The 21,951-nt window shown below is 47.3% G+C and overlaps 1 protein-coding gene across 4 annotated transcripts in view; it reads right to left on the reverse strand.

The window, feature by feature from the left end:
• ELMO3 (engulfment and cell motility 3) overlaps positions 1-21,951 on the reverse strand; it is a 285,235-nt gene that overhangs the window by 122,916 nt on the left and 140,368 nt on the right. For 3 of the 4 annotated variants that reach the window (XM_073564248.1, XM_073564249.1, XM_073564247.1), the window contains exon 6: positions 18,980-19,149. The exons of the other annotated variant lie outside the window; for it this stretch is intronic. In XM_073564248.1, coding sequence (XP_073420349.1) covers positions 18,980-19,149 — 170 coding nt within the window. The remainder of the gene's footprint in view (positions 1-18,979; positions 19,150-21,951) is intronic. 4 annotated transcript variants of the gene reach the window in all.

A 21,951-nucleotide genomic window follows, 5' to 3' on the forward strand; every position in this document is an offset into this window, starting at 1 on the left:
GGCCTCTCCCGCATTACGCAGGACGGAGGCCTCTCCCGCATTACGCAGGACGGAGGCCTCTCCCGCATTACGCAGGACGGAGGCCTCTCCCGCATTACGCAGGACGGAGGCCTCTCCCGCATTACGCAGGACGGAGGCCTCTCCCGCATTACGCAAGACGGAGTCCTCTCCCGCATTACGCAGGACGGAGTCCTCTCCCGCATTACGCAGGACGGAGTCCTCTCACGCATTACGCAGGACGGAGTCCTCTCCCGCATTACGCAGGACGGAGGCCTCTCCCGCATTACGCAGGACGGAGTCCTCTCCCGTATTACGCAGGACAGAGGCCTCTCCCGTATTACGCAGGACGGAGGCCTCTCCCGTATTACGCAGGACGGAGTCCTCTCCCGTATTACGCAGGATGGAGGCCTCTCCCGTATTACGCAGGACGGAGTCCTCTCCCATATTACGCAGGACGGAGGCCTCTCCCATATTACGCAGGACGGAGGCCTCTCCCATATTACGCAGGACAGAGGCCTCTCCTATATTACACAGGACGGAGGCCTCTCCTATATTACACAGGACGGAGGCCTCCTATATTACACAGGACGGAGGCCTCTCCCTTATCACGCAGGACAGAGGGCTCTCCCGTATTACACAGGACGGAGGCCTCTCCCGTATTACGCAGGACGGAGTCCTCTCCCGTATTACGCAGGACAGAGGCCTCTCCCGTATTATGCAGGACAGAGGCCTCTCCCGTATTACACAGGACGGAGGCCTCTCCTATATTTCACAGGACGGAGGCCTCTCCTATATTACACAGGACGGAGGCCTCTCCTATATTACAACAGGACGGAGGCCTCTCCTATATTACACAGGACGGAGGCCTCTCCTATATTACACAGGACGGAGGCCTCTCCCGTATTACGCAGGACAGAGGCCTCTCCCGTATTACACAGGACGGAGGCCTTTCCCGTATTACACAGGACAGAGGTCTCTCCCATATTACACAGGAAGGAGGCCTCTCCTATATTACACAGGATGGAGGCCTCTCCTATATTACACAGGATGGAGGCCTTTCATATGATGAGAGTTTAGAAAAGTTGTGCTTGTTTAGCCTAGAAAAGAAGGTGCTTCAGAGGAGATCTCATTTAGACCGGGATCACACATGCGAGAAATACAGCTGTGTCATGATAATGTAAATATGATCTATAGTTTTCCTTATTAACACACCTTTCCAGAACCGTCCCTTCTCCCCCTGCCAGCAGCTGCAGCTTTTTTTTTTCCCCTGCCTGCCTGTAATCCAATACTCCCTCCTCACACCTCCCTCAGGAATGTAGTAATTAGCAGAGCAGCCTTTGTCTAAAACAAGACATGTGCTTTTCCTTTGTGTGCGGGAGATATTAATGAAGGGCATAACTCAACGCCAGTTTATGTTATGAATATGAAATTTACATATTTGGAACGTGCTTCGACGGGGCTACTCAGCCTGTGTTTTTCCAACCTCCAGCTTTAGCGGAATCCAAGAAATGGATTCCTGCACAGCCGAGCCAGCCGGTGCCTCACGTTTGGGCTTGAATGGACACCAGCGTCAACCTGAATAAGATAAGACTCCGTTCGTCGCTATACGAGGTATCCTCTCCGTGATATGATAATTACGAGGTTTTTTTAGCAAGTTTCCATCCTGGCAGATAGAGGAGGGTTTCTCTTAACTCAGACCCTTTAGTGATGTCATGACCCAGAAGTATAAGTTACTGTCACTCAGTCTGGAGCCAGTCTTGCCTGGGAAACCTGAGCTACAGAGAATCTGTGATGCATTATGACGTATCGCCCATTCCCCGCACAGCATGGTCAGCCTGAAATGATCTAAGCAAAATGTGAGTGTTTCTGTTTTAATCCCTGTTATTTTGTAATTGCCTTGTACATACTTTAATTGTCTCATATTGTAAAATCTTTTTATATCTTCTGTAAACACTGCCTACCTTTTTGGAGTAAAATATAAAATTACTAGTTACGTTTCTCCATGCTCTATAACGAATTTGTACGTTCTCCAAAGTGAATTACGCTACTAATTTGGGTTGGCTTCGGACCCCCTTTATTAAGAAATATTAATAGAAAAATCGGGGCTGGTGGCGGCGAATTGTGTTCTGGGCTAGTTGGGCAAAGCTGGCTGTGACGGAACGGGTTTTATAAGCTATAGTCTGGCTGCAGGTAGGAGCATTTATAAGTCCCTTGCTACAGCGTGCCTAATAGCCAGTCCACATTGAAGCAGGCCCATCCGGCGACCAATTATCCTAGATGCAGTTCCCTGACTGATCTGAGGGTAAGGGGGGGGCGCCGAAGAGCTGCGAGTTCCAAAGCGGAACTAGAAAGTGGGATGTACGTAAATCCTTGCAGTTCTCAACATATTGTTGGCGGCAGTGGGATAACTAAAATAAGCCCCTGTGGTAAATTGATAGGTCAATAGACTTGTTTGCTGTTTTTCATCACATTTGGGTTCAGCAGTGGGATAACTAAGATAAGCCCCTCTGCGAATGTGATAGCCGTGTGTCGGCCAAAGGTTCCTTTTCTTGACAGGCCAAGTCTCGCATGTTAATACCAGGCACTCCCGCCGGCACTCAGGAGCGGAGTGTGCAGCTCCATGTATTGCTAAGCGGCTGCACGCTCCGATCCGAATGTCGGGTATTAACATGCGAGACTCGGATGTATAACTTGCATGTGTGATCCCAGCCTTATTTATTTATATTATTGCCTTGTAATGTTTTAATTTCCTGTTCTGTCCAGATGTCACCGTATCCCAGAATTCCAAGCGGAGGCGGTTCACCGACCGCCATATTGGGACACCCAAGTGATGGGTGTCTCAATATGGAAACTGTTGCTGGCACCAACCTATTGCGCGGTACCAACAGCAGAACACCGCCACACCACACACACACAAACACACTCTATATGCCGTACGCACCACACACACTCTAGGCGCAGTAAATGTTTAGGCTGATCCCGGCGTCCGATGTGCGACGTGTCTACAGGCAGAGGAAGCCGGTCACATTAAAGAAGTTATCCCACAAACGAAAGTTCATTTTAAAAATTGTCTGTGTCTGACCGTGTATGGAGCATACCACATCTCCTGGGCAGGGGAGGAAGCAAAAGACAATACTGACACTACAGCGGGGGATCACATTTTGTGAGGTAAAATATTTCACTGACTGTTTTTAAACAATATTTTACCTCACAAAAAGTATCCTCTGCGATCTCCTGCTGTAATGTAAGTATTGTCTTTTGCTTCCTCCCCTGCCCAGGAGCTGTGGTATGTTCTGCACACGGTCAGACACAGGGGTGAGAGAGACAGAGCACAGGGAGGAGACAGCTCAAACGGGACAGCACATGAGAGAGTGGATAGGTGGGTGAGCACACGGGGGGGGGAGTTTCTCAATGCTGCAAAGCCTGTATGTAACAATACCATGGTGCATACCACCAGTGGCTGAACTACATGTACTGTACGTAAACAATACCATGGTGTATACCACCAGTGACTGAACTACATGGACTGCACGAAACAATACCATGGTATATACCACCAGTGGCTGAACTACATGGACTGTACGTAACAATACCATGGTGTATACCACCAGTGGCTGAACTACATGGACTGTACGTAACAATACCATGGTGTATACCACCAGTGGCTGAATTACATGGACTGTATGTAACAATACCATGGTGTATACCACCAGTGGCTGAACTACATGGACTGTACGTAACAATACCATGGTGTATACCACCAGTGGCTGAACTACATGGACTGTACGTAGCAATACCGTGGTGTATACCACCAGTGGCTGAATTACATGGACTGTATGTAACTGTCATGTCGGACGCTGTTCACACCACAGCATCCGGCAGGCAGAGGTAGTTCCACCTCCAGCCACTATAGCCTCAGTGGCGCCGGTTTGATCTTCAGGCTCTCGGGGGTTAATCCTGCTGGAGACCAGGTTGGAAGGTTAGTCACGCCCACGGTCTTTAAATAGTCATACTGGCATATGGGCGTCGCCGATTATAGCTTGTGTTTCATACCAAGTGGTTCCGGTCTGGAGTGGAGGTGTTCAAGAGAGAGAGATTCATATCTGGTGTCGTATGATCCGTCGTTATCCTTTCTCCTTCCCATATTTGTGTTTAGTTGTGCCCTGTTCACATTACTGTTTATTCCTGTGTGTGTGCGGCGCAGTGCAGTTTAAGTTCTCCCTGTCTGTCATTATTTGTGTGGGAGCTTTGGTGGTGTGACTCCTCACTGGGTGGAGGGTGGAGGGTTAAGTGCAGGGCTGAGCAGGAGATAAGGAAAGGTCGGAGGCTCAGGCATTTGCACCTTCAGCAAAAACCCTGGGTTGAGGGTCAGACAGGGTTTCCCCTAGTAAAAGGGACACCACAGGGGCCCCGGGTATTTCAGCCTTAGTTGAACTAAGCCCCCGTGACATTATAATCGGCCCACATTTTTTCAGGAGTCCATGGATCCATTAGATTCCATAACCCGCCAGTTGGCGGCGCTGTCCATACAGGTCTCCGAGTTGAAAGGGGCAGTTCAGCAGCAGGGCCTGGTAGTAGCAAAGGTGCAAACGGCATCTGCAGGTATCGGTGCAGAGCCGAAGTTTCCGCTGCCAGAACGATTTTCAGGCGATCGCAGCAAATTTGTCGTATTTCGGGAGGCCTGCAAATTATACTTCCGCATGCGGCCAATCTCCTCAGGTAATGAGGCCCAGCGAGTAGGGCTGGTGTTGTCATTACTGAGTGGTGACCCCCAAGCATGGGCATTTTCCTTACCAGCTGACTCTGCTACATTTCATTCGGTCGATAATGTTTTTTCTGCCCTCGGGCTCATTTACGATGACCCTGACCGACTGGCTCTAGCGGAATCTAAAATCCGCGCCCTCCGCCAGGGGGAGCGCTTGGCAGAAGACTATTGTTCGGAATTTCGCCGCTGGGCTGTAGACACACAGTGGAATGACCCAGCACTGCGGAGCCAGTTTATTCATGGGGTATCAGGGAGGGTGAAACAAGCCCTCCTGATGTATGAGACTCCGGCATCATTGGAGTCTGCCATGAGTTTGGTGATACGTATTGATCGCCGTTTTCGTCAGGGGGCACAGGAGACGCTACCTCTGGGGGAAAACAGAGGTGCAGGTGTGGTTGAAGTAGATGAGTCCCCTGAACCTATGCAGATTGCTGGCGTGGCACAGGTTCAGCCTCGCGCTCCGGGGTTCCGGAAGCCCGGAGCATGTTTCTACTGTGGTAAAGGAGGTCATTATGTTAACGTTTGCCCGGTACTACCTAAGAGGGTCACACCGGCGGAAAACTGTTAAGCTCAGAGGGTATGGAGGAGACCCAACTGAGCGTATGCATATCCTCCATGATGGTATCTCAATGTATGCTCCCTGCCAAGGTTATTATCGCCGGCAGAGAGCTACCTATATCAGTGTTTGTGGATAGCGGTTCCGCCACCAATCTCATAGATGAGGAGTTTGCACACACCGCCGGGTTTAAGATCGAAAAACTTCCTCACCCCATACAGGTGGTGACCATTAATGCTGTTCCCCTCCCTCAAGGGGAGATTACTGAGTTTGTGGCAGAGGTGAAACTCCACATTGGGGTCCTACATTCTGAGTCGGTTACATGTAGGGTCCTCCGTAATCTCCCAGCTCAAATGGTCCTGGGTTTTCCATGGCTGTCCAGGCACAACACGGTAATTGATTGGAAAACTCAGGACATAGTACAATGGAGTGGTTTCTGCCAAGACAATTGCTTGGCCACATGTGTGTCCGCCGTGACGCCCAGCCTGCCAGAGGCTTTGCAGGATTTCGCGGATGTTTTCTCTGAGAAGGGTTGCTCAGAACTGCCTCCACATAGAGCCTATGACTGTGCTATTAGGTTAAAACCCGGGGCCAAATTACCTAAGGCCAGGATGTTTAATATTTCTGGTCCTGAGAGACAAGCTCTGAAAGACTACATCGCGGAGAGTCTGAGCAAAGGTCACATCCGGCCTTCGTCCTCGCCTGTAGCCGCGGGGTTTTTCTTCATTAAGAAGAAAGATGGGGGGTTACGCCCGTGTCTGGATTTCCGAGAGTTAAACCAGATTACTATCCGTGATCCCTACCCAATGCCGTTGATCCCGGATTTGTTCAACCAGGTAGCGGGGGCGAAATGGTTTTCCAAGCTGGACCTCAGGGGGGCGTATAACCTCATAAGGGTCCGTCAGGGGGATGAGTGGAAGACGGCGTTTAACACTCCTGAGGGTCATTTTGAGAGTCTGGTTATGCCGTTTGGGTTGACCACCGCGCCTGCCGTTTTCCAACATTTTATTAATGATGTATTTGCTCATGTCCTGGGGAGATTTGTGATTGTATACCTGGATGATATCCTCATTTATTCTAGCGATCGGGACACTCATTTGGAGCATGTTAGGCAGGTGTTACAGTTGCTCCAGGAGAACCAGCTCTATGCTAAGCTGGAAAAATGTTTATTTTTTGTCCAGGAGTTGCCCTTTTTGGGATATATTGTGTCCGCAGCCGGTTTTAAAATGGACACCGCTAAGGTGCAAGCGGTGTTGCAATGGGAGAGGCCGGAGAGTCTGAAAGCACTCCAGCGGTTCCTTGGGTTTGCGAATTATTATAGGAAATTTATAAAACACTTTTCGACTGTCGCCAAACCGCTCACGGACATGACAAAGAAGGGTGACGATCTGGCGAACTGGCCTGAGGTGGCTATACGTGCATTTGAGCGTCTGAAGAATAGTTTTGCTTCAGCCCCCATTCTGGTGCAACCAGACGTGTCTAAACCTTTTGTGGTAGAGGTTGATGCGTCGGAGGTGGGAGTGGGGGCAGTACTGTCTCAAGGCTCGTCCTTGAGCGAGATGCATCCATGCGCCTACTTCTCCAAGAAGCTGTCGCCGGCCGAACGGAATTATGATATCGGCAACAGGGAGTTGTTGGCCATCAAACTGGCTTTTGAGGAATGGCGACACTTCTTGGAGGGGGCGGCTCACCAGGTCACAGTTATCACCGACCATAAGAATCTGCTCTACCTGGAGTCGGCCAAGCGTCTGTCTCCTAGGCAGGCTCGCTGGGCATTGTTTTTTACTCGTTTCAATTTTCTTGTGACGTACCGTCCCGGGGCTAAAAACACCAAGGCGGATGCTTTGTCTAGGTGTTTTCCGGGGGGAGAACCTCGGGAAGAGCCGGTACCCATCCTCCAGAAAGGGGTAGTGGTCTCGGCTCTCACGACTGAGGTAGAGGCGGAGATTGCCGAGGCCCAAGAGGAGGTACCACCAGGACTTCCCGTCAACAAATCATTTGTACCCCTGCATCTTCGGCCTAAGGTGTTGAAGGAACACCACGATTCGGTACTGGCTGGTCACCCAGGGGTGAAGGGCACCTTAGAGCTGGTATCGCGTCGTTTCTGGTGGCCCAAAATCCGGCAGGACGTGGTCTCGTACGTGGCAGCTTGCATCACGTGCGCTAGGGCTAAGTCACCCCGAACCCGTCCTGCTGGCACGCTACAGCCTCTGGGGGTACCCAATAGGCCATGGACAGAAATCTCCATGGATTTTATCACTGACTTGCCAGCCTCGGCAGGGAACACGGCCATCCTGGTGGTGGTTGACCGTTTTTCAAAGATGGCGCATTTTGTGGCGTTGTCCTCTTTGCCCAATGCTAAGACGTTGGCTCAGGTATTTGTGAAGGAGGTGGTCAGACTCCACGGAGTACCGTCTGACATAGTATCTGATAGGGGTACGCAATTTGTGGCGAGGTTTTGGAAAGCTTTTTGCTCTAGGTTGGGGATCAAGTTGTCACATTCATCGGCGTTTCATCCACAGTCTAATGGACAAACTGAGCGCATGAACCAAAATCTAGAACAGTATTTACGATGCTTTGTGTCCGACAACCAGGAGGAGTGGTCTACTTTCCTTCCTCTGGCCGAATTCGCATTAAATAATCACCGCCAAGAGTCATCAGGAGAGTCTCCATTCTTTTGTGTGTACGGTCAACATCCTCAGTTTTGTACCTTACGTCAGGGTGACTCCGGGGGTGTCCCGGAGGAGGATCAGCTAGGAGCCCAATTGTCATCAGTCTGGAGGCGGGTGAAACAGCGTTTGTTGAGCATGAGTGCCAGGTACAAACGGGTGGCTGACAGTAGACGCGTGCCAGGTCCGGACCTGTGTGTGGGTGAATGGGTGTGGTTAGCTACGAAGAACATAAAACTCAAAATCCCATCTTTAAAACTGGGTCCAAGGTTTATTGGGCCTTTTAGGATTTCTGCCATCATTAACCCAGTGGCTTATCGGTTGGAACTTCCTGCGGTGTACAGAATACATAACGTTTTTCACAGGGCTTTATTGAAAAAGGTGGTAGGCTTGGTGGACACGACGCCGATGCCACCTCCAGTCATGGTGGATGGCGAGTTAGAGTTCGAGGTCGCCAAGGTGGTGGACTCTCGAGTAGTACGCCGTACTCTTCAGTATTTGGTGCACTGGCGGGGGTATGGTCCAGAGGAGAGGTCTTGGGTTCCAGCCTCAGACATACATGCGGATCGGCTGGTCAGTTCTTTTCACCGTCGTCATCCGGACAAGCCGGGTCCTATGAGTCTTGAGGGCCCTGGGGTCCCTCGTAGAAGACGGGGTACTGTCATGTCGGACGCTGTTCACACCACAGCATCCGGCAGGCAGAGGTAGTTCCACCTCCAGCCACTATAGCCTCAGTGGCGCCGGTTTGATCTTCAGGCTCTCGGGGGTTAATCCTGCTGGAGACCAGGTTGGAAGGTTAGTCACGCCCACGGTCTTTAAATAGTCATACTGGCATATGGGCGTCGCCGATTATAGCTTGTGTTTCATACCAAGTGGTTCCGGTCTGGAGTGGAGGTGTTCAAGAGAGAGAGATTCATATCTGGTGTCGTATGATCCGTCGTTATCCTTTCTCCTTCCCATATTTGTGTTTAGTTGTGCCCTGTTCACATTACTGTTTATTCCTGTGTGTGTGCGGCGCAGTGCAGTTTAAGTTCTCCCTGTCTGTCATTATTTGTGTGGGAGCTTTGGTGGTGTGACTCCTCACTGGGTGGAGGGTGGAGGGTTAAGTGCAGGGCTGAGCAGGAGATAAGGAAAGGTCGGAGGCTCAGGCATTTGCACCTTCAGCAAAAACCCTGGGTTGAGGGTCAGACAGGGTTTCCCCTAGTAAAAGGGACACCACAGGGGCCCCGGGTATTTCAGCCTTAGTTGAACTAAGCCCCCGTGACAGTAACAATACCATGGTGTATACCACCAGTGGCTGAATTACATAGACTGTATGTAACAATACCATGGTGTATACCACCAGTGGCTGAATTACATAGACTGTATGTAACAATACCATGGTGTATACCACCAGTGCCTAAATTAAATGGACTGTTTGTATCAATACCACGGTGTATACTATCAGTGGCTGAATTACATGGACTGTATGTAACAATACCATGGTGTATATCACCAGTGGCTGAATTACATAGACTGTATGTAACAATACCATGGTGTGTTATGAAAGGGTCACCGAGGAGGATAGTAGGCCCAGGCTAAGCCACAGAAAACCAGAGAGGTTGGTAACTAAGCGGATTGCAGACCCCTGATCCTATCCACACAACTAGCAGTAGCTGTGGAGCGTACCTACGATGATCCTAGATGCCTCGACACAGCCGGAGAACTAAATAAGCCTAAAGCAAGGAAGGGGAAATCTAAACTGCCCCGGAGCAGACCCCAAAGGAATAGACAGCCCCCAAACATATATTGTTGGTGAGACAAAATGAAAACACAAACACAGGCAGGAAAATAGGCTGAGCAAATGATGGGGCCCACACTGACTAGACAGGACAGGAAAGGAAAGACACTGTCTGCAATCACACAAAAAACCCTGCAAAAAGTCCAACACGTCTGATCCACAAAAAACACTGAAGTCGCACGACTTCGCACCCACTATATCAGCACTCTGGTATATTCTGAAAGCAAAGCAAAAAGAGACCAATATAACAGGGGACAAAACAAACCGGCTGTTGTGAGTTCATTTTTCCCTTCACCATTGAGGTCTGATGAACTCCCTCCTTTGGTGAAGGAAGGTAGTGAGGCTGATTATCAAACACCTGGGCAGCTAGATGATGACTGGGTGGCTGGAATTGAGGACTGGATATAAGGCTGCCGACGCCCTTCTTCCTGGCTGGTGATTTTCCTGCTGGATTCTTGGAGACCAGTCTGATTCCTGCATCTCAAAGCTAAGTTTTTCTGCTCTGCTTTTACTCTTCAGTTTTGTTTTTGTTTTGCCTTGTTTTTTGGGAGTTCTGCCATCCCCGGCCGGGGGTGAGCTGAATTCCATTTTTGTCTCTGATCTGTTGATCTTTTGCTCTGTCTTCAGAATACACCTGAGTGCTGATATAGTCTTTTGAAGCCTAGCAACTTCAGGGCCTGTTTTTCCTATCAGTCGGTTGGCTCATTTTGATAGGGTTTTTGCGGATGGCAGACAGCAGCTTTACTATCCTGTCCTATGTAGTTAGTTTGGGCCCCATCATTTGCTCAACCTATCTGTTGTGAGTTCATTCTCCCCTTCGTCACTGAGGTCTGGTGAACTCCCTATTCTGGTAAAGGAAGGTAATGAGCCTGATTATCAGGCACCTGAGCCTAATGATGATGACTGGCTGAGTGGAGTCACGGACTGGATATAAGGCTGCCGACGCCCTTCTGCCCTGCGGGTGATTTCTCTGTGTACTTCTAGGAGACCAGTCTGATTCCTGCTCCTCTAAAGCTAAGTTTTCTGCTTTGCCTTTTTGCATTTGTGTTTTGTGTTTGTTTGCCTTGCTTTTCTGGATTCTGCCATTCCCTGCTGGGGTGAGCTGAATCTCCTTTTGCCGGTTGCTCTGTCTTCAGAATATTCCTGAGTACTGACATAGTCTTTTTGAAGCCTAGCGTCTTCAGGGCCTTTTTCACTGTCAGTCTGTTGGCTCTTATTTTCATAGGGTTTTTCACGGATTGCAGACAGCAGCCTTCCTGTCCTTCCCTATCTAGTTAGCTTGGGCCCCGTCTTTGCTCAGTCTATCTTTCTGTCTGTGTTAGTGTTCTTTCTTCTTGCTTCACCGTCATTATATGTTGGGGGCTGCCTGTTGCTTTGGGGTCTGCTCTGGGGCAGTTTAGATTTCCCTTTCTGTCTTTACACTATAAAGTCCTCCGGCTGTGATCGAGGAGTCTAGGGCATTGTAGGAACCCCCCACGGCTACTGCTAGTTGTGTTGATAGGTTCAGGGGTCTGCAATCCGATAGCTGCCAACTTCTCTGGTTTTCTGGACTTAGCTAGCATTTCTGTTTTTGCCTCCTACGGTGACTCATTCATAACAGAATCACCCGCCATACCGCAGATCCTAGGGTACTCAATAGCAGGAAAGAATTGTGTTTAAAAAAAAAAAAAAGAGAGTGTGTATATTCTTTCCTCTATATCTCTGAGGCCGTAGGGGGAATTTTTTTTTTCTCTCAATGGAGATAAAGCAATTGTCTGATCGTGTGGAGCAGCTCGCTGCGGAAGAGCGGGGAATTTCCGCCTACCTTGCTCGTTCGCATGCTGCTGAACCAAAGATCCCTACACCTGATGTATTTTTTGGGGATCGATCTAAATTTTTGAGTTTCAAAAATAATTGTAAATTATTTTTTGCCTTGAAGCCTAACTCGTCAGGGAGCTCCGCGCAGCAGATTAAAATTGTCATCTCCTTGCTGCGTGGCGATCCCCAGGATTGGGCGTTTTCTTTGAAACCAGATGATCCTAATCTGACTAATGTGAACGCATTCTTTCAAGCCTTGGGGTTGTTGTATGACGAACCTAATGCTATTGATCAGGCTGAAAAGACCCTGTTGGCATTGAACCAGGGTCGAGATTCTGCAGAGTTGTACTGTCAAAAGTTCCGAAAGTGGGCGGTCCTTACTACCTGGAATGATAATGCCTTGGCTGCTCTCTTTCGGAAGGGTTTGTCAGAAGCCGTAAAAGATACTATGGTGGGATTTCCTGTTCCCTCTGGTCTGGACGATTCTATGTCATTAGCCATTCAGGTTGATCGGCGTTTACGTGATCGCAGGATTGCACGAGAGGTTTGCCACCGGTTGAACAGACGTCTGAACCTATGCAATGTGATAGAGTTTTGTCTAGGGCGCAACGTCAGGAGTTAAGAAGGCGTAATAAGCTGTGTTTTTTCTGTGGAGATGCCTCGCATATTATTTCTGTTTGTCCTAAACGAGAGAAACGCTTTGCACACACGTTTTCTGTTGGTGGTGTTCAACCTAAGTTTCTTCTGGCAATTACTCTGATCTGCTCCCTGTCCACATTTTCCGCCAAGGCTTTTGTGGATTCGGGAGCAGCGCTAAACCTAATGGACTTGGATTTTGCTAAACGTTGTGGATTTCCGATGACACCTCTGCAGACGCCTATCCCTTTGAGGGGAATTGATGCTACTCCTTTGGCGAAAAATAAACCTCAGTTTTGGATCCAGGTGGTCATGCGGGTCGCCCCAGACCATCAAGAAGATTGCAGATTTTTGGTGTTGCATGGTCTGCATGATGCCGTTGTTCTGGGGTTTCCCTGGTTGCAAATTCATAATCCAGTTTTGGATTGGAAATCTGTGTCTGTGGTGAGTTGGGGTTGTCGGTGTGCCTTTAGTGAGGCTCCGTTTTTTTCCACCTCTCCTCAGTCGCATGATGTTCCTGACTATTTGGTGGACTTTTATGATGTATTTAGTGAGAATGAGTCTGCATCTTTGCCTCCTCATAGGAGTTATGACTGTGCAATTGAACTGAGCCCGGGGTGTAAATTTCCCAAGGGTCGGCTAGTCAATTTATCTGTACCCGAGCACGAGGCTATGCGATCCTATATTAAGGAGGCGTTGGAGAAGGGTCATATTAGACCATCCTCTTCACCCTTAGGTGCCGGGTTTTTTTTTGTGGCCAAAAAGGATGGTTCTTTAAGGCCTTGTATTGATTATCGTGCCCTCAACAAAATTACTATTAAATATCAGTATCCGTTACCCCTGATTTCGGATCTATTCTCTAGAGTTAGAGGTGCTTGCTGGTTTACCAAGCTTGACCTCAGGGGGGCGTATAATCTTATCCGCATTAAGCAGGGGGATGAATGGAAGACGGCGTTTAATACTCCGGAGGGACATTTTGAGTACCTGGTGATGCCTTTTGGGCTCACTAATGCCCCTTCTGTCTTCCAGTGCTTCATGAACGATATTTTCCGAGACTTTGTCGATAAATTTTTGATTATCTATCTGGATGATATTTTGATCTTCTCCAAGGATTGGGATTCTCATGTGGAACATATTCGGACTGTGTTCCGGATCTTGAGGGAGAATTCCCTGTATGTCAAAGGATCGAAATGCCTTTTTGGAGTACAGAGGATTTCATTTTTGGGATTTATTTTGTCTCCGTCAACTATTGAAATGGACCCGGCCAAGGTACAGGCCATTTATGATTGGGTTCAGCCCACTTCTTTGAAGGCCCTCCAGAAGTTTTTGGGTTTTGCTAATTTTTATCGGAAATTTATAGCAAAATTTTCTAGTATTGCCAAGCCATTGACTGATCTGACTAAGAAGGGTGCTGATGTGTTGAATTGGTCTCCGGAGGCTGTCGCTTCCTTTCAGAAGCTGAAGCGAATATTTACCTCCGCCCCGGTTTTGCGGCAACCTGATGTCTCACTCCCGTTCCAGGTAGAGGTGGATGCTTCTGAGATTGGTGCAGGAGCTGTTTTGTCCCAAAAGGATCCTGTAACATCTAAAATGAATCCCTGTGCTTTCTTTTCCCGAAAGTTCTCTCCATCTGAACGTAACTATGATGTGGGGAATCGGGAACTGTTGGCCATGAAATGGGAATTTGAGGAGTGGAGACATTGGTTGGAGGGAGCTAAACAGCAAGTTGTGGTCCTCATTGACCACAAGAATTTGATTTACCTAGAGTCGGCTAAACGCTTGAACCCTAGACAGGCTAGGTGGGCCTTGTTTTTTTACACGTTTTGATTTTGTGGTCTCTTTTCTTCCTGGAACTAAGAATGTCAAGGCAGACGCCCTCTCTAGGAGCTTCTTTGCTGATCCTCCTGTGGTGACCAAGCCTGCTACCATCTTAGGCGAAGGGGTAGTTTTTTCTGCCATCTCGCCCGATTTGAGACTTGCTCTGCAAGAGTTTCAGGAGGACAAACCTGAGCGTTGTCCCAGTGGAAAGTTGTAAGTTCCCGACCAGTGGAAGAAGAGAGTGATGTCTGAAGTTCATTGCTCTGCATTGGCTGGTCATCCAGGTATTTTTGGTACTAGAGATCTGGTGAGTCGCTCTTTTTGGTGGCCCACCTTGTCTCATGATGTCAGGAATTTTGTGCAGTCCTGTGGGACTTGCTCCCGGTCTAAATCTTGTTCTCGCTCTAGTGAGTTGTTGATGCCTTTGCCGGTCCCCAGGAGGCCATGGACCCATATTTCAATGGATTTCATCTCTGATATGCCGGTTTCTCAAAGAATGACTGTTATTTGGGTGATTTGTGATAGGTTTTCTAAGATGGTTCATCTTGCACCACTCCCTAAGTTGCCGTCTTCCTCTGAGTTGGTGCCCCTGTTTTTGCAACAGGTGGTTCGCTTGCACGGGATTCCTGAGAACATTGTATCTGACAGAGGAGTTCAGTTTGTGTCTAGATTTTGGAGAACTTTCTGTTCCAAGCTGGGAATTCAGTTGTCCTTCTCCTCTGCTTTTCACCCTCAGACCAATGGGCAGACAGAGAGAACAAACCAGACCTTGGAGTCGTATTTGAGATGTTTTATTTCCGCTGATCAGGATGATTGGGTTTCATTTTTGCCCTTGGCCGAATTTGCTTTAAATAATAGAGCTAGTTCTGCCACTTTGATGTCTCCTTTTTTTTGTAACTTTGGGTTTCATCCTCGATTTTCTTCAGGGCAGGTGGAGCCTTCTGCCTGCCCAGGTGTTGACACTGTGGTGGAGAGAATGCACCAGATCAGGGACCAAGTGGTGGATAAGTTATCTCTCTCCCAGGAAAAGGCCCAGCGGTTTTCCAATCGACATAGGACCATTGGTCCCCAGTTTAAGATTGGTGATATGGTGTGGTTATCATCAAAAAATATTGCTATGAAGGTGGCTTCTCCTAAGTTTAAGCCTAGATTTATTGGACCTTACAAGATTTTGGAGATTATTAATCCGGTCTCTTTTCGTTTGGCTCTTCCTGTCACATTTAAAATCCATAATGTGTTCCATAAGTCCTTGTTGAAGAGGTTTGTTGAACCAGTTGTTCCTGGGGTGGCACCTCCGGACCCTGTATTGGTTGAAGGTAACATGGAATATGAGGTAGAGAAAATACTGGATTCCCGTCTGGCTAGACGGAGACTCCAGTATTTGGTTAAGTGGAAGGTTTATGGTCAGGAGGATAATTCCTGGGTCTCTGCCTCTGATATTCATGCCAAAAGATTGGTGCGTGCCTTTCATCGGGCTCACCCTGATCGCCCTGGTGGCGTGGTTGAGGGTTCGGTGACCCCTCCTCAAGGGGGAGGTACTGTTGTGAGTTCATTCTCCCCTTCGTCACTGAGGTCTGGTGAACTCCCTATTCTGGTAAAGGAAGGTATTGAGCCTGATTATCAGGCACCTGAACCTAATGATGATGACTGGCTGAGGGGAGTCACGGACTGGATATAAGGCTGCCGACGCCCTTCTGCCCTGCGGGTGATTTCTCTGTGTACTTCTAGGAGACCAGTCTGATTCCTGCTCCTCTAAAGCTAAGTTTTCTGCTTTGCCTTTTTGCATTTGTGTTTTGTTTTTGTTTGCCTTGCTTGTCTGGATTCTGCCATTCCCTGCTGGGGTGAGCTGAATCTCCTTTTGCCGGTTGCTCTGTCTTCAGGATATTCCTGAGTACTGACATAGTCTTTTTGAAGCCTAGCATCTTCAGGGCCTTTTTCACGGTCAGTCTGTTGGCTCTTATTTTCATAGGGTTTTTCACGGATTGCAGACAGCAGCCTTCCTGTCCTTTCCTATCTAGTTAGCTTGGGCCCCGTCTTTGCTCAGTCTATCTTTCTGTCTGTGTTAGTGTTCTTTCTTCTTGCTTCACCGTCATTATATGTTGGGGGCTGCCTGTTGCTTTGGGGTCTGTTCTGGGGCAGTTTAGATTTCCCTTTCTGTCTTTAGGCTATATAGTCCTCCGGCTGTGATCGAGGGGTCTAGGGCATCATAGGAACCCCCCACGGCTACTGCTAGTTGTGTTGATAGGTTCAGGGGTCTGCAATCCGATAGCTGCCAACTTCACTGGTTTTCTGGACTTAGCTAGCATTTCTGTTTTTGCCTCCTATGGTGACTCATTCATAACACTATCTTTCTATCTGTGTTAGTGTTTTCATCTTGCTTCACCATCATTATATGTTGGGGGCTTCCTATTGCTTTGGGGTCTGCTCTGGGGCAGTTTAGTTTTTTCCCTTTCTGTCTTTAGGCTATGTAGTTCTCCGGCTGTGATCGAGGGGTCTAGGGCACCGTAGGAACCCCCCACGGCTACTGCTAGTTGCTTTGGATAGGTCCAGGGGTCTGCAATCCGATAGCTGCCAACCTCTCTGGCTTTTCTGGACTTAGCTGGTATTTTGTTTTTTCCTCCTTCGGTGACTCATCATAACACTGGCACAAGCAGTAACATATGGGCGGTGATTCAGCACAGCCCCAGCCGGAGCTGGCTGAACCGCACAAAGCAGAGATAGACAAAACCAGATCAAATGCAAACAGAATAGCAAATGAACCACTTAGCTGAACCATACAAGGACAGAGCTGGAGACATCAGACCGCAGAAGGCACAGGAAGAAAATCACCAGCTGGGATAGAGGGAGTCAGCTGTCTTAAATCCCAATCTGAAACCCCAGATCTCCAATTGTCAACCTCATCATCAGGTGGCCAGCCTCTGTCAATCAGATCAGCTCCACTACCTCCAGTAACCACCAGAGGGAGCCCAGAAAGAGAACTTGCAAACCCCTCTGTCAATCTAACCAGCTCCTCTACCTTCAGTAATAACCAGAGGGAGACCAAAAAGAGAATTCACAACAATGGTGTATACCACCAGTGGCTGAATTACATGGACTGTATGTAACAATACCACGGTGTATACTATCAGTGGCTAAATTACATGGACTGTATTTAACACCATGATGTATACCACCAGTGGCTGAACTACATGGACTGTATGTAACAATACCATGGTGTATACTATCAGTGGCTGAATTACATGGACTCTATGTAACAATACCACGGTGTATACCACCAGTGGCTGAATTACATAGACTGTATGTAACAATACCACGGTGTATACCAACAGTGGCTGAACTACATGGACTGGACGTAACAATACCATGGTGTATACCACCAGTGGCTGAATTACAGGGACTGTATGTAACAATACCACGGTGTATACTATAAGTGGCAGAATTACATAGACTGTATGTAACAATACCACGGTGTATACTATCAGTGGCTGAATTACATGGACTTTATGTAACAATACCATGGTTTTTTACCACCAGTGGCTGAACTACATGGACTGTATGTAACAATACCATGGTTTTTTACCACCAGTGGCTGAACTACATGGACTGTACGTAACAATACCACAATGTATACCACCAGTGGCTGAATTACATAGACTGTATGTAACAATACCACGGTGTATACCACCAGTGGCTGAATTACAGGGACTGTATGTAACAATACCACGGTGTATACTATAAGTGACAGAATTACATAGACTGTATGTAACAATACCACGGTGTATACTATCAGTGGCTGAATTACATGGACTGTATGTAACAATACCATGGTTTTTTACCACCAGTGGCTGAACTACATGGACTGTACGTAACAATATCATGGTGTATACCACCAGTGGCTGAACTACAAGGACTGTACGTAACAATACCATGGTGTATACCACCAGTGGCTGAATTACAGGGACTGTATGTAACAATACCACGGTGTATACTATAAGTGGCTGAATTACATGCACTGTATGTAACAATACCATGGTTTTTTACCACCAGTGGCTGAACTACATGGACTGTATGTAACAATACCATGGTTTTTTACCACCAGTGGCTGAACTACATGGACTGTATGTAACAATACCACGGTGTATACTATAAGTGGCTGAATTACATGCACTGTATGTAACAATACCATGGTTTTTTACCACCAGTGGCTGAACTACATGGACTGTATGTAACAATACCATGTTTTTTTACCACCAGTGGCTGAACTACATGGACTGTATGTAACAATACCACGGTGTATACTATAAGTGGCTGAATTACATGCACTGTATGTAACAATACCATGGTTTTTTACCACCAGTGGCTGAACTACATGGACTGTATGTAACAATACCATGGTTTTTTACCACCAGTGGCTGAACTACATGGACTGTACGTAACAATACCACAATGTATACCACCAGCGGCTGAATTACATAGACTGTATGTAACAATACCACGGTGTATACTATCAGTGGCTGAATTACATGGACTGTATGTAACAATACCATGGTGTATACCACCAGTGGCTGAATTACAGGGACTGTATGTAAGAATACCACGGTGTATAATATCAGTGGCTGAATTACATGGACTGTATGTAACAATACCACGGTGTATACCACCAGTGGCTGAATTACATGGACTGTATGTAACAATACCACGGTGTATACCACCAGTGGCTGAACTACATGGACTGTATGTAACAATACCATGGTTTTTTACCACCAGTGGCAGAATTACATGGACTGTATGTAACAATACCATGTTTTTTTACGACCAGTGGCTGAATTACATGGACTGTATGTAACAATACCACGATGTATACTATCAGTGGTGAACTACTTGGACTGTACACAATATCACGGTGTAAACCATCAATAATGATAGCCATATTCTTTTCACAATTTACTGAACCTTACTCCTCATCATCTTCAACTGCACAAGAAAGAACCTGGAGCCCATCGCGACTAATGAATTCCTGAGCGAATGTGACATCGGAGGAAAGAACGGAGAGTTTCTTCAGAGACTCTGATCTCACGTCCACATTATGACTCTGAACTCCCTGACACAAGCTGCTCGCCTCTTTATCCTACAGGTCAGAGGAAGAAAACAATCACTGCACTCATAGATAACAAAGGGGAGAACAGAGGAGCCGTCAGCGCTACTGTGTGGTGTAGTATATAGAGGTTGTGTCCCGTGCGGTGTAGTATATAGAGGTTGTGTCCCCTGTGGTGTAGTATATAGAGGTTGTGTCCCTTGTGATGTAGTATATAGAGGTTGTGTCCCGTGTGGTGTAGTATATAGGGCTTGTGTCCCGTGTGGTGTAGTATATAGAGGTTGTGTCTCGTGTGGTGTAGTATATAGAGGATGTGTCCTGTGTGGTGTAGTATATAGAGGATGTGTAGTACATAGAGGATGTGTCCCATGTGGTGTAGTATATACAGGATGTGTCCCGTGTGGTGTAGTATATAGAGGATGTGTAGTACATAGAGGATGTGTCCCATGTGGTGTAGTATATAGAGGATGTGTCCTGTGTGGTGTAGTATATAGAGGATGTGTCCCATGTGGTGTAGTATATAGAGGATGTGTCCCGTGTGGTTTAGTATATAGAGGATGTGTCCCGTGTGGTGTAGTATATAGGGGTTGTGACCCGTGTGTAGTATATAGATGATGTGTCCCGTGTGGTGTAGTAAACAGAGGTTGTGTCCTCTGTAGTGTAGTATATAGAGGTTGTGTCCCGTGTGTAGTATGTAGAGGATGTGTCCCGTGTGGTGTAGTATATAGAGGATGTGTCCAGTTTGTACTATACAGAGGATGAGTCACACGTGGTGTAGTATATAGAGGATGTGTCCTCTGTGGTGTAGTATATAGAGGATGTGTAGTATATAGAGGTTGTGTCCCGTGTGGTGTAGTATATATAGGTTGTGTCCCGTGTGGTGTAGTATATAGAGGTTGTGTCCTGTGTGGTGTAGTATATAGAGGATGTGTCCCGTGTGGTGTAGTATATAGAGGATGTGTAGTATATAGAGGTTGTGTTTCGTGTGGTGTAGTATATAGAGGTTGTGTCCCGTGTGGTGTAGTATATAGAGGTTGTGTCCCGTGTGGTGTAGTATATAGAGGTTGTGTCCTGTGTGGTGTAGTATATAGAGGTTGTGTCCAGTGTGGTGTAGTATATAGAGGATGTGTCCTGTGTGGTGTAGTATATAGAGGAAGTGTAGTAAATAGAGGTGGTGTCCCGTGCGGTGTAGTATATAGAGGTTGTGTCCCGTGTGGTGTAGTACATAGAGGTTGTGTCCCGCGTGGTGTAGTATATAGAGGTTATGTCCCGTGTGGTGTAGTATATAGAGGATGTGTCCCGTGTGGTGTAGTATATAGAGTATGTGTCCCGTGTGGTGTAGTATATAGAGGTTGTGTCCCGTGTGGTGTAGTATATAGAGGATGTGTCCCGTGTGGTGTAGTATATAGAGGATGTGTCCCGTGTGGTGTAGTATATAGAGGATATGTCCCGTGAGGTGTAGTATATAGAGGATGTGTCCCGTGTGGTGTAGTATATAGAGGATGTGTAGTATATAGAGGATGTGTCCCGTGTGGTGTAGTATATAGGGGTTGTGTCCCGTGTGGTGTAGTATATAGAGAATCTGTCCCATGTGTAGTAGTATATAGAGGTTGTGTAGTATATAGGGGTTGTGTCCCGTGTGGTGTAGTATATAGAGGATGTGTCCCTTGTGGTGTAGTGTATAGAAGATGTGTCCCGTGTGGTGTAGTATATAGAGGATGTGTCCCGTGTGTAGTAGTATATAGACGATGTGTCTCGTGTGGTGTAGTATATAGAGGATGTGTCCCGTGTGGTGTAGTATATAGAGGTTGTGTAGTATATAGAGGATGTGTCCCGTGTGGTGTAGTATATAGAGGATGTGTCCCCTGTGGTGTAGTATATAGAGGTTGTGTTCCATGTGGTGTAGTATATAGAGGTTGTGTAGTATATAGAGGATGTGTCCCGTGTGTAGTAGTATATAGACGATGTGTCTCGTATGGTGTAGTATATAGAGGATGTGTCGCGTGTGGTGTAGTATATAGAGGTTGTGTTCCGTGTGGTGTAGTATATAGAGGTTGTGTAGTATATAGAGGATGTGTCCCGTGTGGTGTAGTATATAGAGGATGTGTCCCCTGTGGTGTAGTATATAGAGGTTGTGTTCCGTGTGGTGTAGTATATAGAGGTTGTGTAGTATATAGAGGATGTGTCCCGTGTGGTGTAGTATATAGACGATGTGTCTCGTGTGGTGTAGTATATAGAGGATGTGTCCCGTGTGGTGTAGTATATAGAGGTTGTGTTCCGTGTGGTGTAGTATATAGAGGATGTGTCCCGTGTGGTGTAGTATATAGAGGTTGTGTAGTATATAGAGGATGTGTCCCATGTGGTGTAGTATATAGAGGTTGTGTCCCGTGTGGTGTAGTATATAGAGGATGTGTCCCGTGTGGTGTAGTATATAGACGATGTGTAGTATATAGAGGATGTGTCCCGTGTGGTGTAGTATATAGAGTATGTGTCCCGTGTGGTGTAGTATATAGAGGTTGTGTAGTATATAGAGGATGTGTCCCATGTGGTGCAGTATATAGAGGTTGTGTCCCGTGTGGTGTAGTATATAGAGGATGTGTCCCGTGTGGTGTAGTATATAGACGATGTGTAGTATATAGAGGATGTGTCCCGTGTGGTGTAGAATATAGAGGATGTGTCCTCTGTGGTGGTGTAGTATATAGAGGATGTGTAGTATATAGAGGTTGTGTCCCGTGTGGTGTATTATATAGAGGATGTGTCCCGTGTGGTGTAGTATATAGAGGTTATGTCCCGTGTGGTGCAGTATATAGAGGATGTGTCCCGTGTGGTGTAGTA

This window comes from Dendrobates tinctorius, unplaced genomic scaffold, assembly GCF_039654945.1.
Source record: "Dendrobates tinctorius isolate UK_male_01 unplaced genomic scaffold, ASM3965494v1 ptg000440l, whole genome shotgun sequence".
Classification (NCBI taxonomy): domain Eukaryota; kingdom Metazoa; phylum Chordata; class Amphibia; order Anura; family Dendrobatidae; genus Dendrobates; species Dendrobates tinctorius.